The 18,753-nt window shown below is 36.3% G+C and overlaps 1 protein-coding gene across 3 annotated transcripts in view; it reads left to right on the top strand.

Moving 5' to 3' along the window:
* The window catches only part of SEMA3A (semaphorin 3A), a 411,783-nt gene that overhangs the window by 362,778 nt on the left and 30,252 nt on the right, over positions 1 to 18,753 (top strand). For all 3 annotated transcript variants that reach the window (XM_054066986.1, XM_054066976.1, XM_054066968.1), the window contains exons 9-13: positions 9,574 to 9,716; positions 10,876 to 10,990; positions 11,090 to 11,159; positions 12,207 to 12,351; positions 17,980 to 18,199. In XM_054066986.1, coding sequence (XP_053922961.1) covers positions 9,574 to 9,716; positions 10,876 to 10,990; positions 11,090 to 11,159; positions 12,207 to 12,351; positions 17,980 to 18,199 — 693 coding nt within the window. The remainder of the gene's footprint in view (positions 1 to 9,573; positions 9,717 to 10,875; positions 10,991 to 11,089; positions 11,160 to 12,206; positions 12,352 to 17,979; positions 18,200 to 18,753) is intronic.

Below are 18,753 nucleotides of genomic sequence, written 5' to 3'. Positions count from 1 at the left end.
GCTCCATATTTGACATACTTTCAGCTTTAATTTTATTTCTTTTTTTGCCAAATCTGTCAGTAGAAAGCATTCTTTTAAAAAAATGTTCCATGTTTTCCAATTTTTTCTAAAACCTATATTTTTAGTGCATTTAATTTTTTAATTGTTTTTAAATACTTTTGCTAAGCTCCTTCACTGCTTTTTAGAATGCTAAGATTTTTAGTCTGATGCAATGTTTCCTCAATAAAGTTTTCATTCTTAAAAGTCTCAGTAATTACATCAAATATTTCTGAAATTCTGTTGGTGAAAGAAAAAAAGGAGAGTTTGCTTGTACAGAATTAAACAGTTTGAGGAGAACAACTTTCTGAGCAAAGACTTGTCTATCTGAAGCAATTCCACGGTTTTCATTGCACTTGTGCTATCAGATGCTTTCTCTTTATTTTTTTTTAATCAGCAGAACTAAATTTCACGATGTCAATAAACTAGTACATTATTTCAGCTGGGTAAAAATCCTGTTAATATCTTACGTTGACTGAAGCTAAATTAAGTTGGAATCACATATTATGTTCACATGACTACTGAGTGAGGTTGTCATAACTGATGCTATCACATTGAATACCTCAGGTTGTGCTGAGGGGTTTTGCTTCTGCTTACAGATGTCCTACTGCATTTTATGTTGCTGTGCTACACTGACAGATCAGTTAAAACCACTCATTCACCCATCCATTCTGTCAGTCGTTTCTGCCGTCCCTCATTATTCTTCCTTTAATGGATTTTCTTTATGCTAGCTGTGAAAGTTAATTATAACAACAAAACCTTTTTCATAGTTTGACAAAATTACCTCAGTTTTGTGGGCAGATTTAAAGGATTTAAGGAAAAAAATAAATTGCAGGACATTAGATGTATTAGGAAATTACTACAAGAGTGTGGCTGGATCACTTCTTCAAAACTAGCTCAGGCTGATGATCATTTCCCAATGATCGTACCTCACTGAGAACTGAGATGATGGCAAGAGTCCTGTACAGTTCTTTGACATGACATCTGGGAGGAGTTCGTTTTTACAGCCACACAACCTCTTCCACATACTTAAAATTGAACCTGACTAAAAAAAATCCGAAATTTTTCTTCGTATTTTCAAAACAGATGATTTTTGACAGAAAGATCATATTTGATCACAATGTATGCAGAAATAAAAGTATTATATTTGTGGACAAACAGTTCTACCAGAGACAGGTTGGTGCACTGCATGAGTCTGACAGGGAAATCTTAAGAGTTCAGGTCTCTGGAGACATACGGAGGCTGAAGACACTTGTCAAGCCACTGCTGTTCAGTTTGGAGTTTCCTGCCTTAGTCAATCATACTGCTGAAGGCTGTCCCACTTTCTCTTCTATAAAATGTGTTTGCCCTGTTAGTTCCTGGCTATTTCTCACGCTGAGCTAGGGACTTGTCTCCTGCAGCTTTCTGTGTCGGAGTTTGGCTGATGGTATTGCTGCAGCATGGTGTCTCTCTGCCTTCAGGATGTTTTCTTGGATCCTCTACTTTCCAAGGTGCAAAGAGGAAGAATATTCCATCCATTCCATCACACATCTCTCAGCATTCTAGAAGGCCTGAGAAAATCACATTAGTGGAGGGGAATAGGTTTGGTCTCTGATATTTGGGGCATCTACCATAAAATGCTTGGGCATCTCCAGGGACTTGTGCTCTGCCTATGAACCTTCAGAGTTTACAAAAGGCAGGCTTGTAGCATGGCTCTGGTTGTCAAGAGCATGTAACAACCCAAGTTAGAAACATCTTTTGTCTTCAGTGCTTCCATGCTCCACTTCCTCCCTTAATACATTACTTTTTTTAACATAAAGACTATGATGTTTAGTTTTTGTCACTCATCCAGAGCTCTAAAGATGTTGGTTACACTGTTAAGGCATAGGCTTTCCAGTGTTTTTTTTTCCAAGCATCAATGTCAAAGACTTGAGATAAATGACTGAGAGAGGAAGAAACAGGCTCTTAGCTGGAACTCTCATTAGATTTTTCCGCAGAGAGGTTAAGAAATACAGAAAATAGAGATTATAGTGTTCCTAAATGAAGACAGTTTGCTGCAAACTTTATTTCTGTTCTGGGAAGGGCACTAGTTTTCTCATTTGCTGAATTATTCTGTCTGAGGGACAAGTAAATTAGTTTAAAATTAATTGTGTGGATAGATATACAACACCTTAAAACATAGTCAGCAATGGAAACGAGGTGTTAATTTTGGTTGTTGTTCTGTAAAGAGATAATAATCACCTCTTTCAAATTAAATAGGGTGGGTAGATCATAAGCATTGTTTTGTGAGAAATCTAATTTACGTTGAGAATTAAGCTATAATTTTAGTGAACTTTTGTATTCACTTTTCTTCACCATATAATTAGTCATTACAGGGAATCAAAACTATTGTTTTCTCTGTAGAATAAAGGCTTCAGAAACTGATAATTGCATCAGAGATCAACATTTTATTCTTCCTCTTTCCTGTGGGAACTAAAATGTTGCTCCCAAGAAATATTTATACCGAATTATGGCTCTAAGGGAGAGGAAGAGAAAGACATCTCGGGCCATGGCACTGCCTGGAGATTTAAACCTTGGCTGAGATTCTGGGGCTCATTTACACTATTTTTGAGGTGTTAAGTACCGCAAGTTAAGGTATTTGGTCCCTCCGCTGTGGGGAGGAAGCTGGTTGCCGCTTACAGCCACTCCCTGACTCTTCTGGAGGTGACCCAGTAACTCAGTCCCCTGACTGACCTTATAAAGTCCTTCACTTCTCCTTATATCTATCCTGTCAGCATGGAGGTTATATGCCTTAGTATATTATTAACGCTCCAAAATAACCCTTCTTTGCTTTTTCCCCAACTATAAATCAGTAATTCCCTAAAAAACCCTCCACTTAATTCAGATTTAACGTCTCTCACATTTGAGGATGACCCACTAGTGATGCTGAAGGTCAAAGCATTGAAAAGCCATGACGACTATGTTCCTGTTGCTGCATATATAAGAGTAGCACTGAGATGTAGAGGAATTACACGTGTAAAAGCTTTGTCCATCTTGTTTCGACATGTATGCTCACTTGTTGTATCCATGTATTGAAATGATGGAACAGTGATGTGTTAATTTTATTTTTAATACCTTTCATCCTTGAAAATCTGTAAACTCTTTATGTGACAAAAAAAATTAACACAAGCCACCACTGAAACAGAACAGCCTGATTCTTTAGAGAGGGTTTGGTTTTGGGTTTTTTTTTTTCTGTAATTCTCTGGAGTCTTCAATCAGTCTTGAATTTACAAGAAGCCTTAGTTAAACCTTGAACTTTATAGCCTGTATTATAAGCTGGCTATGTCACCAAAGTAAATTTTATTAGTCTTGAAAGAATTGGAAGAAAAAAAAAAGGATATGCCTTCTAAGAAGGAGAAATTATCATAGCTAACACAGTCTTTAAATATCATCGTTCCTCAGTATTAGCCTGGTTTGACTCAAAGGGAAACTGCTTGATAAATGTCATCAATCTTTGAAGCTCTTTGGGATGAGAATTTCTATTGCAACAGCTACGAGTGACCATAATGCCGCTTACTCAGTGATAGCTGTTAACATCTTAGTAATACATGGTGTGCGTGCCACATGTTGTCCTTCACCTACCCATGGCTTTGAAAACTGTCTTTAAATCGCATCTCTACTCAGTGTTTTGTCCCTGGTACTGCCTTCTATGTCAGCATCTGATGGTAAGTTGCCACAAACCCCTCGTAATAGGTCCACAACAGCAACAAGTTGTCCCTTGTGCACACAGCATTCCCACCTTGAGGATGTGGTCTGATGCCATCCGTGCTGCTGAGGAGCTTCACTGTAAGTGGTGAATCGATGAGAGCTCTGGTGTGTTTGCTTGAGTCATCAGCAACAAGAGGGATATGAAAACTGAGGAATAAAAATGAAGGTACTTTGGAAGAACACCACTTAAAAGCTTTGGTGTTTTGTAAACTACATTTGAGAGCGCAAAACCACAGACCAATTTAGCTCTCTCATCACCATATATTAAAAGCTTTGTCCTCTGGTGACCTTGCTGAGCGTGCTTGTGGCAGTCGGCTCAGCTGTGCGCCTTTGTGACTGGTGCTGCAAGTCCTCGCCTCTATGAGTCCTCATCTCTACAATGAGTAGAGCTCATTGTGGTTTCAAGTTCAGATTTTCTGAGGACAGTGCTTGCTTATCTGTGGTGGGTCTCAATGGACGGGCACTGTATGTATTTGTGAAGTCCTGAGAAGCTGTCTATTTTTGTTGTCGTTAAATTTTTAATTTCAGCTTCCCTAGTCTTGTTGCTCTCCTCAGGGCCCCGCTCACTCTCTAGTACTTTTCATTAAATTATAGCAGTCGCAGTTTTACTGAGCATAAAATTTCCCTAGTTTCCTAGAATTTTCTTGCTGTGAACTGATAAATTAGTCATTTTGACCGTAAATATACAATAATAGGGGCATCCAGTTCAAACTCTTTACAAAACATTTCCTGAGAGAACTGCCCTTCGGCTCCTGTCAAATGATGGAAGAGATGACCCCAGCTTCTGTTCCCTCAGTTTACTCAGTCTTGACAGCTAAAGGTAATTTCTGTGCCTTCAAGTTTATAGATCTTCATTAAAATGCTAATACAATTCAGTTAGAAATCCAGTTTCTGGCTTTTATTGTTTCTTGCTCATGGAGTGCGTGTGTGAGTACACGCACAGGGTTGTTGATGCTAAAGATTACCATTTGTGAAAGAACAAATGCAGATCGATTTTCCTTAGCTTTTTCTCAACCTGAAGTGCTGAGACAAGCAAAACATGTTTCCATTACTTAACTAAGCAAACAATGGCATATAAATCATCAAGGCAGCTGGACCAAGGTGTCATTTTCATAAAGAGCCAGATTTCTCATGAAGGACAGTTTAATGGGCTGCTGCCAAAGAAATGTCTGCAGAGCTGGTAATTGCAGAAGGGCACACAAAAAAGTGCTGCGAGAAAGGTGTCGTGTGGGAGCTGACAAATAGCCCCATAGCCAAGGCAACTGGAAAAGGGAGACTGAAAAAGGTGTGTGCTTTAATAATTTACTTCTTGAGGGTGATTGTTTTAAATAAAAATCTAAGTTTTTATTTTTAACTTGTTCACATTGGCTGCGAGATCAGAGAAGTGTTTTAAGCTGTAATTTTATTTTGATCATGGTTGTGTGGCTTTATTTCTGCTTTGATCATGTTTAAACATGTTTCAGACATGTTTGTTTGATGTATGCTGTTTTTTAAAGCAGTCTTCCACATTGTCTGCTTGTGTATTTTTAAAGCAATGAATCATTGCAAAATATATGCAGTTGAATTACTTCTTCAAATTCATTTTCCCAAAACGTGCTTTCTGGACTTCTGGTAAATGAGAGACTGCTTTTAAATAAGAAAGTGTTGAACTGTTGTAGTAGCATTTCTGAGGACTTAATGAGTTTGAGACAGTTTTAGTGTCACAGAATATCCAATAATTCTTGCACAGAAATGGGAAGGCATCCTGTCTATCCCTGATAGCTACAGTGCACTGACTTTCACAATTGTAACCAGTGGGTTTAGATCAAAGTCTGACTTCCCACTCAGTAAAACTTGGTTGAAGTTCATTCCAGCACATCTTCTGTGGCTGTGTTGAATGTATGAAATAGGTCAATCCTGACTGAATTACTTTAAACTTCCCATGGGGACCCCTTGATACTGAACCTGTTTAATTTTGCAGAGTAAGGTAGGGCAGTCTCAATACTTGAACATGCACATCCTTTCTTCTGCATGGGTGAGCAATTAAGACTGTCAAATAGAAGTCCCTTGTCTGTGGACAACATCTCCCTTCGCTTCCTCAAAGAAGAGCAATAAAAAATTCTATGTAGTCCATGGAGAGTGCTATGTTGCGTGACTTATGGCCATCTGGCTGATTGATTCATCATGACCCTAAACACTTAGTTGTAAGCATGGTCTGATGCGCTGGAGTTAAATGCAAGTGTGCATCAAGCCTCAGGCAAGTCAAATAGCTCCTCTGCTCCTGAAACAATAAAGAACACGCTATAGATCACTAGTTCACACCACTCACTTAGATTTATAACCTACAAAATTGTCAACCACAGTTCTCTCCCTCTCTCCACACATATAATCATGGTGTTGCTTTTATGATCATTCTGTTCATTCTGAACAGAAATGAATCTATTTCTATATGCAACAGAGCACATGTAGCCTGCTTTTCCTTTTTATTGCTTCATTATATAGACATAGATCTGTTATACAGAGAGGGGAAAAAAACCCAAACACAACCAGATTAACAAGAGCAAGAGCCCTATGACATGAAGAACTACTATTTTATTGACTAAAACCATGTTGATTTAGCCAGATAGCAAATTAGCCTCAGATTTGCTGAATAAGAAACGTCATTGTCATTCAACAGAAACCGCTGCATGATATGCAGTGGACGTGTTCTAATATGAGACTGTGTGACCATTTCATTTTCAGGGGTGTAGTTAGGATTGTTAATCACTAATTAAAAACATGAATTCATCCCAGGTGAGCACTGGTGGGAAATGTATACAAAGCATATTCACATGTGCTCTGGCTATGATGTTAACTATATCTGCTTTGCTCACACCCCTCTTCTCTTCTACAGCTCTGACAGAATTATTTGAAATATTTTTTTATTTCTTCAATGATTTATCATTTTTGTATCATTCCTGTTTTAATGCTAGACTCTCATACTGTTTCTAGATTTTCTCGCAAAATTATGAGATGGAGAAAAAAGAATAACGTGCTAACTGACTACAAGTTTATATAACCCATACTATATCAGAAATATTCATTGACTCAAATGAGACTCCCCACAGTATCTTCATAAGCTAATGTAAATTTAGATTTTTGATGGCTGTTGATATAATGATTTACTTTAGAATTTGATATCTTGTGATTTACAAAATCCATTGCACTAGAAATAAATCAGTCATCCATTTGGGAATGTATTTAAGTTTTGGTTGATTTTTTTACCTGTTTCATTTAAGTTCTCAAGACTGTAAAAACAGTGTAATCAGAGAAGAGGTTCTCCAGATCCAGTAGCCCAGAAGAGTGCCTGCCTCTGAGTATCCCCTTTCTCTGATGTATCCTTCCACAAGCTGTGGTGCAGAAATTTTGAAGCTGTAGCTTTATGTTTCTTGTGATACAAGTTGCATTCAAAACCAGAGATTGTATTTAAAATAACAGATATTTGCCAGGGTGCAAATAGATATTTGCTAGATATTGTCTTGGGCCCTGTATCACTGTAACTTGAAGGCTATTAAATGCTTACAGGAAGGAAAGGAAGTCAATTTAGTAGACGAAGTTTTGGGATAGAAGGCTTAAGCTACTTACAGATACTTGATGTCTTCAGATGTTTAAAAATATTTGTTTTAATAAACAGTAGGTAATAGACACAGTTCCACAGAGATCTGTTCTGTTGCCAGTGTTGTTCAACATGTTCATAAATAACCTGAAAAAGAGGTTGAGCAGCAGAATGAGAAAAATTTTCACATGATACTAAGTTATTCAGCATAGTGAAACAAAGGAATACTGTGAAGAATTACAAAAGGATCTTATGCAACTGGGTAGCTAAGCAATCAAATGACAAATTAAATTATTCTTGATGAATGATGTAGTGATAAACTATGGCGAAAACATGCCTGTCTTCACATATAAAATGATGGACTTTGGACTGAGCATTGCCAATGAAGAGTGAGGTTCTGTGGTTATGGCACATGAAAATTTCAGATTACTGCTTGGGAACAGTCAAGTCCATATTAAATGTTAGGAATTAATAAAAAATGATCAGAGAATTCAACAAAGAGCATTGCTATAGCCTTGTACAAGATATATCCGTTTCTTGAACATTGCAGGTGTTTCCTGTACAGGAATTAAGAGGTACTAAATGAAGTTAGTAAGATCAGTGCTCAAGGCATGATATCAAAAGTAGGTTTTAGTTCATTGGATTGTGTACATGAGGAATAAATTCCAAAATGACTACAAATACCAGAAATTTACATGAATTCAGGAAGAGTCTAGACAGATAACTGGGTGAAAAATCTGTTGAGAGTTATTAAGCCCATAGAAAGAAACTATGCTCAGGGAATCATCTACACTGGAAGTAGTTGGAGGAAGGGAGATTATTCTGGGAGAGAGTTATTTGTACTTAACCATATTCTTTCTTTGTCCCAGATAATTACTTCTGGACAATGTTGAAGTCTGTATATTGATCTAAGTAAACCTTGGTGTGAGCCAGTATGGTCATTCTTGTGTACAGTGTATATATATACACATGAAGAGAGAGTACACGAGAATATATATACATGTGCACACGCACAATTATGAAGTATGTGCTCATGTAATAGAAAAGTCTAAATGCACGTATGTAAACATCACATATATATACGTGCACATATATAAGTATCTCAAAATATATTGCTTACAAACACTGCCATAAGGCCATGGATTTCACAGGACAGCTACTGCAAACTGGCAAAAAAAGTAGACTTTGTTATTTCCATGAGTATATACCAGTAAACATACACTGAAAAGATGTTAATGCTCGGCACCAAAATAGCTTATAATTGCACATAGAAACAGGACTCTGAGTAGTTAAATATAGTTCACAGTTAATTATCTCAGTAGGATGTAAAATGGTTATAAAACAGATTGGTAAATCTGTTGGATATGCCTTCTTTCTTCCAAATATAGTGAAAGATACCAGCTGAAGTATCTCTCTAAAGTACAGTGATGAGCCAGATTCACCACTGGTATGAATTTACTGTTACGACTTCAATAAACTTCTCTCCCAAAACGTCTTTCCACTATTTTTTACATAACATCAGTATGTCTGCATTTTATATATTTTCATGGGTTGATGAATCTTCACCATGAAATAATGCTGTCATTCTAATTGTCAAGAAATAAATGTTTTCTGTGAAAAAAAATTCTTTAAAAAATGACAAGACACAGTATTTCAACAGCTTGAACAGAAATTTACAAATGCATCTTTCTTTTGAAAACAAGACAAAAATGTTGGAGTTTGGGGTATCGTAGTGTGGAAGTCGACAATATCAATCATTTTGTATTTTTATCTCACCTTTTTGACAGAAACACTAGATGTAAAATACTTTGTTATTCATTATTGCTAAACTTAGGAACAGTATATTTGTCTCAATAATTCTCTCATTTTATGTCTGACACATAGAAAAATATTATTGACCAAAAGTCAAAGCACCCAAGAAAGCAAGAAAAATATCGGTAATAAATACATGGAATTAGGAAGCCATGCTGTAATGTTATACAACCATTCGTAAAAAAGGTCATGGGTATTTAATTGCTCCAATAATAAAGTTAAGGTCTATTCAGTGAATATCTGTACCAAACATCTCTGTGTTAAAGATAAGAGGAATGTAAATGGATGATGATGTACCTAACATAGATATATGTGCCATTTAATGCTAAGATTGATACTCCAGAAGCAAAATCAGAATTCATTTGTATAAGGAAGGCAAGTAATTCAATTTATGAAGTAGTAACACAACGGCATTGTCTTCTCAGATCCTAGATTTATTAGTGCTCACCTGATACCAGAGAGTGACAATCCAGAAGATGACAAAATCTATTTTTTCTTCCGTGAAAATGCAATTGATGGAGAGCACACTGGAAAAGCCACTCATGCCAGAATAGGGCAGATCTGTAAGGTAATCGATGATTTCTTTTGTGAGACTGAATAAGCATGCAGGATGCATACACTTGCAGAATGCGTTTTGAGTGATTTTAGAAGCTGTGTTTCTTGCCTGTAAACTATTCAGTGTTAACACTGGCATTGTGCTAAAGCAGAGGTCCTTGTGAGTGAAAAATATTTAGAGGATAACAGCCCCAGGGGTATGCTATTTAGTTCTCTGGGGAAACTTCACTAACTACAAAGTTTTGCTTAAAAAGTCATAGACATCTTCTAAGACTTAGAATGTGTCTGCAAAAGAGTGAAACTTTTACAGGAAATGTGATACTTCCAGGTAGGCCAAAACCATTTGAATTATTTTGGTTTTAAAGGAATGTTAACACCTTCCATTCCTACATTAGTGAAAAAATCTCAAAAACAGAAGCAAAGGAAGATTTAACAAAGCAGTTGTTTAAGCTTGGCTGTAGAAATGGCCAACCGTTCAGAAGACCCTTAATGGCTGCAGGTTGAATCATTCATCCACACTGATAAATGTCCAAATATTTTTCTGACAAAGTTTTTAAAAAGATTTCTTCAAATGAAATTATGTTTATAAATATTGCAGCTTTGGCAACCATGATGTTTATCATAAAATTTCTTGTTAATCCATCAACACAATCTCAGTTTTTCTCCTCAGATCCAGAGGCAGCTGCTTGAAAACCAATTATCCCATAAGTATGGAGTCTTTGGTGCACTTTTAAGTTTTGCAGCTATACAACCGACCTGGCATTTTTATCTACTTTGTTCGCTTGCAACTTGCATTTCTACTTTGCTGCTGTTCAAGAGTAACAAACCCCTTAAACTTAACCAGGATGTGGCAGCTTGGGAGCTCCAGAGCAAAATATTCTGCTTGTCTGTGTTTCTCCAGTGTTATATATGTATTACAATAGATGAAGAGGTTTGAGGGTTTGGGGAGTTTTGTTTTTTTAAATGAAGTGCTACTATGAAATGTGTCTCAATATGATGTAAATTAAAAGCAATTCAGAATTAGTGTTTTTGACAACATAGTAATCATTTTGTATATAGAAAACAATTATTTTCTCTGTTTTTTATAAGTGTATTTACTCTATTTTCTCTATACTCTGTTCATACTTCAAAGATTGTTACCAGGTATTAATGCAAAAAACTTTTGTTATTAGAATGACTTTGGTGGCCACAGGAGCCTTGTTAACAAATGGACAACTTTCCTCAAAGCACGTCTGATTTGTTCTGTGCCAGGACCCAATGGCATTGACACGCACTTTGATGAGCTACGTAAGTGGTAGAAATGGCTTTAGAATGCAGAAATATTTTGAGGTATCATCCACATGAATTTGACTAAGTTTTCTTTTCCTTCTCTTGTTATTGTTATAGAGGATGTGTTCCTAATGAACTCAAAAGACCCTAAAAATCCAATAGTCTACGGAGTGTTTACAACTTCCAGGTACGTATCATTTTACTTGCATGGAGACTTAGGTGGCTGCATGTTTTAAAGAGGTCTCTTTGTTAAAAATGTTTTTAAGAAACACAAATTTTCTTAACCTTTGAACTGAGAAGTCAGTGGCAGTAAGAAGCAAAGAATTAGGTTTCTTTTCTTATGAGTAATGTACATCATCACTCTGAAGCAAGCAATCACAAACACTATCGGTTTCTCAGGCTGTTCCTGCAGCTGAATTGTTTTTTAATAATGGGGATCAGAATTTCTAGCACTTTCCACACAAACCTGGAAAAATAACACACGCATAAATAGAAATAGAATATCTATGGTGTGAGAAATCGGCTAGTCAAGGAGATATTAAATAAAAATATTGCTGAAATCTGGAAAGTTTAACAGTCTTTCAAAAGTTCTGTTATTGTATCATACATAGCTGTGACTTGAATGTTTTGGTTTCATTGTGCTTTCACTGAGACCAAAATTATACTTGTAGCTGTGGCTTGAAGAAGGTTTGCAGTTTTGTTTGCATTGCTGCATTTATCAATGAAAGATAAGAGTTTTAGTTTCTAAACAGAACAAATATTTCTAGTAATAACCAGACGTAGAAGAGGAAGATTTAAAAATACTTACTGTCTTCTATAAGAAATCACAAGGTAAGAAACAACCCTGAAATTTGCATGTATGCTGCCCAAATGACGGAAGAGTGCTAAAAAACCCCAGAAAAATGTAAAGTGTAGGAAAGAATTGAATAGTCCTCTAGGGAGAGCCCTGTTGAAGTTTACTCAAGTTGGAGCTTTAGCCTTCTGGGGACAATAAGTTTCAAATAGTGGAATAGCAGCCATCTGCTTAGGAATATGTCTGCGAGATTGTATCAGTTATGCTGAACTTTCACAGGAGGTGAGTTAGTGTTGCTCTGAGAGCATGTCAGAGTTTTGATAATCAGCACATGCAATAAATTAGAAAGCAACAAGCTGCTATTCCCATAGCTATCCCACTCAATTAAGCCAACTGATAATTTAAAGAATTTGATTTGATTTCTTCTCCCCTCATTTTTAGTAATATCTTCAAGGGGTCAGCAGTGTGTATGTACAGCATGACTGATGTGAGGAGGGTATTTCTTGGTCCTTATGCCCACCGAGATGGCCCAAATTACCAGTGGGTTCCTTACCAAGGACGAGTGCCATATCCACGGCCAGGAACTGTAAGTACCCTAAGAAACATAGCAAAATAAAAAGGGAATACTATGGAAAATGTTTTCACACTTTGCAGGGTCTTTGAGCTGAGGAAAGAAATTGAAAATGATAATGAAATGCATAGGGTGGCAGAAAGGAAAGCTAACAATTCCTCTAGGTCCAATGTGTACTGATTTTCTTGTAAAGAAAAGTTGCTGTTGCAGCTTCATTTGGATTTAATTTTGGCACTCATATTAACAACTTCAGCAGAAGTTAGAGCAGTGGCTGGAGGAGTTTACTGGAAGTGCAGTGTTTAATAAATTACTCTGCATTATCCTTTCCTCGGAATTTGTCATTGTTCCAAACGTTGGCTGAACCATTCTCGGTGAGAATGAACAGAAAACAGTGCATCTGCCCTGCTGTCAAGAAACATTCAATTGTTCTCGACACTGAATCTAGTACAGTAAGACAGATATTTCTACAATGGATGATAGAGTTACTATAATAATTTCTAACTTCCACTGGCATTTTTTAAAATCTATGCTTCTGCCTGTTTTTCTGTTTCTAGTTTATGAAGGACTAACATATCAGTGTACGTAAGACATCCATATTTGCAACTCTTAACTGATGTGATCACATACTAGAAATCTTTTATTGCTTCTGAAATTACCAGTAGTCTAAAAAGATGGGACATTTATGAAAAAAAAACATTAATTATGTACAATGGGGTAGCTCCTTAGATTGTACAAATCAGCTTGGCCTGTTTATGTTCTTAAATATCATTGCTGAAGATTAAATATATTTATACACACACATGAACATATAAACATATAACTGTAAATAATATATCTATCTATAACATTATTTTAAAAGAAGGCACAAAACAAATGAGGAATAGCATTGATCCTTTCTTTTAAATCATCAGATTTTGTGCTTTTGTCTGATATGTTTTGAAATTGTTCTTTCAAACCTAATATTTCAGCTGATCTCTAACAGTTAGACAATATATATGTGCTCAGCCTAATGAAAATTACTTCCTAAGGAAAAGAAAACAGTGGCTCCCTGACAGCCAGATTCCTTAGCATTCCATGCTCCCTCACTGCAACTGCTACAGGGATTCCTCATGTATTCCAGAGTCAAAATACAAGCTCTGAAGTATAAAAGAGATTTCATATCTCATTTGATGATGAACCTTTTTTTTTTAATTACTATAGTTCAGGCTAATATGGCAGAGGTTTTTTTTATAAATTTATTGTTTTACATTCCTGTGGAAAATAGGAATTTGGAGATATTTTTGGTATTTCTTGTATAGATAGTATCATCTTCTTTTCAGTCTGATAGACTTAATAAGTTAGTATTCATTATTGTGTTTGTTTATATTCCTCTTTGGTTCCAATATTGATTAAACTTTCTAAACAAAAGCAAATAATAGATAGTATATAAAATTACAGACAAAGAAGAAGTTTAAATATTTCTATCACAGAAATAGACTGAGATAAAGAACTGATTGCTGTACAGTGGCTCTGTCACATTCGCTACTGAGCAGAGATCGAATGCAGTTCTATTGAGATTCTGAATGCACAACTCAAATATTTGCACTAGAGACTGGTAACCCAGTTCTGCCTGCTGCAGAGCCTGTGAGTTACTCCAGCGCTTGTCTGAGGGTCTTGCACTGAGATCCATATGGGAGAAGAATAACTTAGTAACATTCCCAAGAGCAAGCAAAAAAGAAGGGTCCAGAATCCAGCCCATAAGTGGCTAAGTGACCTAAGCCGCTAAATATTTTGACAAAAGCAAGGAAATACAGTTAAATCGCATTTTTTTTTTTTGGCTACGCTCTCAGAATGGATTGTACCCTTAAAATTTCATACTAAGATTCACAAAGAAAATGTGAGGATGATTAGACTTCATTGTAAATATTTGTCTTGCCTAAGGATGAATGTGATCTCGAATTATACAATTCTACATAGCCCTGCAGTTGCATCATGTAGTGCAAGAGGCCACTCCACAGTAAGTGATGTTAATTAGAGTGGCTGAAGCCTTCAGTTTCTCCGAACTCACTGCCAGTGACCCTCATACTGGTGTCTACCACTTTGAAAAAGAATTTTTTTTCCCCTCACACTTGCTAGAATCATTATATTGTGTTAGTAGGATAAACCTGAATTTTAAAATGAGAGACATTTCTGGCTGAAAAGCTTTTTGTTTCTGAAGTAATAAAAATTGTTGTATTTTCAATGGCTTTGAAGACCTGTTAAGAATAAAGAAGAGTTTTTGAAAATTCCTTTAGATGTCAGGCTTATGGCTTCCTTTTCCAAGAAATGGGGAAAGGGAAGGGAGAAACAAAACCTAAGCTTCTTACAGTGATTCAGTTCCAGATCTCATTACAGTTAAACGGTGCTGAGTTATCTGAGGAATTTAATAGGTGAGGTGCCAGTAAACTTTTCAAGTATTTGGTAACTTGCCCAGTAGGAGTAAAGAAAAAGGAAAGTTAATGGTTCTTCTGAAAAAGCAGAAAACTTTCTATATCAGCTTCACATTTAACAATGAAGTTGCCAGGATTTTTCCTTTTAAGATTTATAAATCTTTTTCTTTTTTTTTTTTAACAATATTTGGGAGAGGAGGGAGAATTTTTTATATACATCAACTTGAATGAGGTATCTTGTCCTGAATTTATATCTGACTTCCTGTGAATTCAGCTACAGAGCTCAAGGTTTCTCTGCTTCATGGTACCATAGTTATGACCAAAACTTTTTTCATTCTTACCAAAATGTAGCTATTGATTTATCCTGTTTTATTCCCTAATAGGCCCCTTAGGCTACAGCAAAACCCCCAACATAGCCTACTGGGGACCAGTGACTGCAAGTGAGTGTTAAAAACAAGAGCTCTTTGGACTCTTAATTGAATCCAAGATCAAGCTTATTTTTTCAAACATTTTTCAGGACATTTGTATTCATGCATATCTTTCGGCACCTGAAAATTTTCTATTTCCTTGCTATCAGTGAGATTGATTAGTTATGTAAACACGGATTCTGGTGAAGCGCCTTGCCTGTTAGCTTGACTTAGACCCATCCCTACCAGAAGCAGTACTGTGCTTAACATCCAGGCTAATGTATCCTGGTTTTGTGACAGTAACATAAGTCAAAGTGCCAGGGCTTTTCTCCTCAGGACAACTCAGACTTTAGGTGGGCTGAGATTTCTCTGCAAGAAATCTGGACTATGGATGAACTAAATCGCACCTACTGATGGTGCTCATCTCAATCCATCGACAAGGAAGGGAGTTCTAGCCAAAAGAGTCTTATTACATCTCGGTCGGTTTCTGAAGGTGGGGTGGGATGAATGTGAGCCACAGGCTAGCCTAGGTAATGCGCTTCAGACCTTAGATGTAAAAAGTTACTGTCATTTGTTTATTCTTAGAAAAGCAGGGTATCGTCTCTCAGGATTTGGAGTCTCATTTGAACACACAGAACTGTGAAACTAATTCTAGTTTTATGATTTTTCTGCATAAAATGTATCTTGGGCAACATTGCTGCAAGTAAAACCCTTTGTTAGAAGATGAGCCAGAAAGTAAATATTCAAGCAATTGAAGCACAGCTGAAATTCATTTACTTAAAATTGAAATGAATATTCATTTACTTTTTTTTCAGTGTTTGGCCAGCTGCAATTAACAATACTTAGTTATAGTGTAGTGATTTTTATACTTAAAGCACTTTACATATATTGTCTAATTAATCATTATCTAATTAAGCTGAGTAATTAGTATTGAACTGTAGTTAGAATATTAATCAAGTTGTAAAGCAAACTTAAAATTGAAGTGTAGAATTTTAAATTCAGTTTTTGAGGCAGGCAGTGGTTTTGCCAATGACTATAAAAAGCCTACTGATTTTATCTTTGTAGTATTTCTGTACAAGAATGCAAGAACTTGTAATAATAAAATAGCTGAAAAATCTTGACACAATAATGTAGATAACTACTTTCTGCTTAGTCTGCTCCACATGAATTAATCAAATGTCCTTCCTCCCTCCTTTTCTCCCTTCTGTAGTATATAATGGAACAGAATACAGGAATTCGATTACTAACAAGTATGCCAAAAGGGGACAATTTACACTTCATATGTCTGTGCTGGAATTGTGTCCCTTTGCTGAGTATAACAACTGCTCCTTTAGACAACATTGATTTTTAAATTTAATTTCTGATGAATTATTAATAATTTGGATCAAGGTGATAGCAAAGACAATTGATTTCTTCTGCTGAGCATCCTGCAAGGTCTGGATTCATGGTTAATAAGGTGTTGTCTTCTAGGTTTTTGATTTAACTGGAAGATATTCTACACGTGGATATAAAGGGCAAATTATCTACGGCATTTTAACAACAACTGTTTATATTTGAGGTTCAAATGCTGCAAACATAATTATTGTATGATTACATAAATGATTGCCAACTGGGTTTCAGAGTTTTATGTATCTTAGATAGATATCTGAACAGGTTAGGAGTGAAGGACACAAAGTTCTTTGCCGACTGTCTTTGGACTGCTGATTTAATGTCATCGTGTCTCATTTTCTTCACCCATTCAATATTACTAACACACTACTAACACTTACTTTAAAGTAGCCTTTAATTGTTCATAAAATACTCACTAACTCTACAGAAGAGACAAAGGCAAATAGTGGTGATTAGCCACAGTTCTTGAGTCTCCCTGTAGGGATGTGTGGTAGGTGAAAGTAGAATATTTTTGTGGATACCAAAGCCACCTCTCCTTCCCTTCTCAGCCTCTATAACTTTTCTTATATTGGGAGAATATGAACAGAGAATTCTCTGCTTTTCACAGATTAGAGGCAAAGCTCTTTTTCCCATCCATGGCCATATACTGTGCTACGACACGGGGACAAGCTTAATCTCAAGGGGGCATCAACTTTTCCATTACTGCACGGTACACAACAGCGAGGAGTTATTTCAGTTCTTTACCAAGTGACATCTCACATAACTGTTCACATTGAGGTACAAGCAGCAACACTTACAAGAGGCTTTCTTAGAATCAATGGAGAGAGAAGAGATACATTTAGGACATGAGTAATTTGATTTGATTTAGTGTAACAGGATCCATCTTATAGAGACTACACGGACAACGCAGGCTAGTTGAAACAAGCAGGAGTTTGAAAAGTCAGTAGAACAAGGAGTCATCCCAGTATTTAAGGGTTTGATTCCTCAAAGAGAAATTGCCTTTCAGTCAGCTTCTGAAGACAATACTCTGAAGCTAAGATGGCAGCATAATTAAAGACTTTTCTGTATATACATAACCAAGTACTGAAATTGCTTGTCTCATTTTGAATGATTTTAGATAATTCAGGACTTCTTTCTTCTGCCAATTAAACACTAATGCTAATCAGTAAACTACTGAAAGTCCTTACTGCATCATGGTAAAGAAAATGATGTATGAGGATCATTTACATTGTGTTAACCATATTGATTTGAATCCAAAATGCAAAAAATTAGAAACTTCGAGTGACGATTTACTTTCACTGTCTGTCATGGGACACTCAGATCCACTGTCATATTTAATTATAGACTGCAGTAGCTGAGATGATTGTAATGAAATGGATTTCTAATATGTATTTAATGGTCAATAATAAAATCTGAAACATTTTCTTTTATACTTCTAGTGTCCTAGTAAAACATTTGGAGGCTTTGATTCCACCAAGGACCTTCCCGATGAAGTTATAACTTTTGCAAGAAGTCATCCAGCCATGTACAACCCTGTATTCCCCATCAACAACCGTCCAATCATGATCAAAACAGATGTGGATTACCAGTTCACACAGATAGTAGTAGATCGAGTAGATGCAGAAGATGGCCAATATGATGTAATGTTCATTGGTACAGGTGAGAAATCTTGAATTTCAACTGTATGCTCCTCCAGACGTTGTAGAGACATAGATCAGATAAAATTTCATATTCTGAAAGACAGAACACTGATTTATGTTCCAGTGTATACCTGTGAAAGTTTGGGGCAAGACTCAAGACTGTGCATGTGGGGAGGTCTTTGTTACATACATTTGCTGTAACAGATTCAGGCTGTGGCCTATATAGCTTAATTCTTTACGAGATTTGCCAACTGGATTAAGATCAAACCACTCTCTTTTCAACTATTCTTATTAGGGAATTTCATTAGAAATATCTTGTCTTATTAATTATAATTTAGTATTAAAATGTGGGGTTTGAGGTACACATTTGAAGTGCAGCATAAGAAGGATTAACATGAGTGAGGCAAGTATCCAGGTATGGGAAATGTCTTGCATGTCTTTCAAGTATTTCAAGCATTGCCTTAAGATGCCAGTGCTTTAGCCAGAAGAGTGCATAATTTTACTTGAGATGAAGATGTCTGACACACATAAAGTGTTTTAAGAAGAGCTGGTATTCAAGCAGAAACTTGATAT

Source organism: Cuculus canorus, chromosome 1 (assembly GCF_017976375.1).
Source record: "Cuculus canorus isolate bCucCan1 chromosome 1, bCucCan1.pri, whole genome shotgun sequence".
NCBI classification, from domain to species: Eukaryota; Metazoa; Chordata; class Aves; order Cuculiformes; family Cuculidae; genus Cuculus; species Cuculus canorus.
This window is presented reverse-complemented; position numbering and strand designations above follow the sequence as displayed.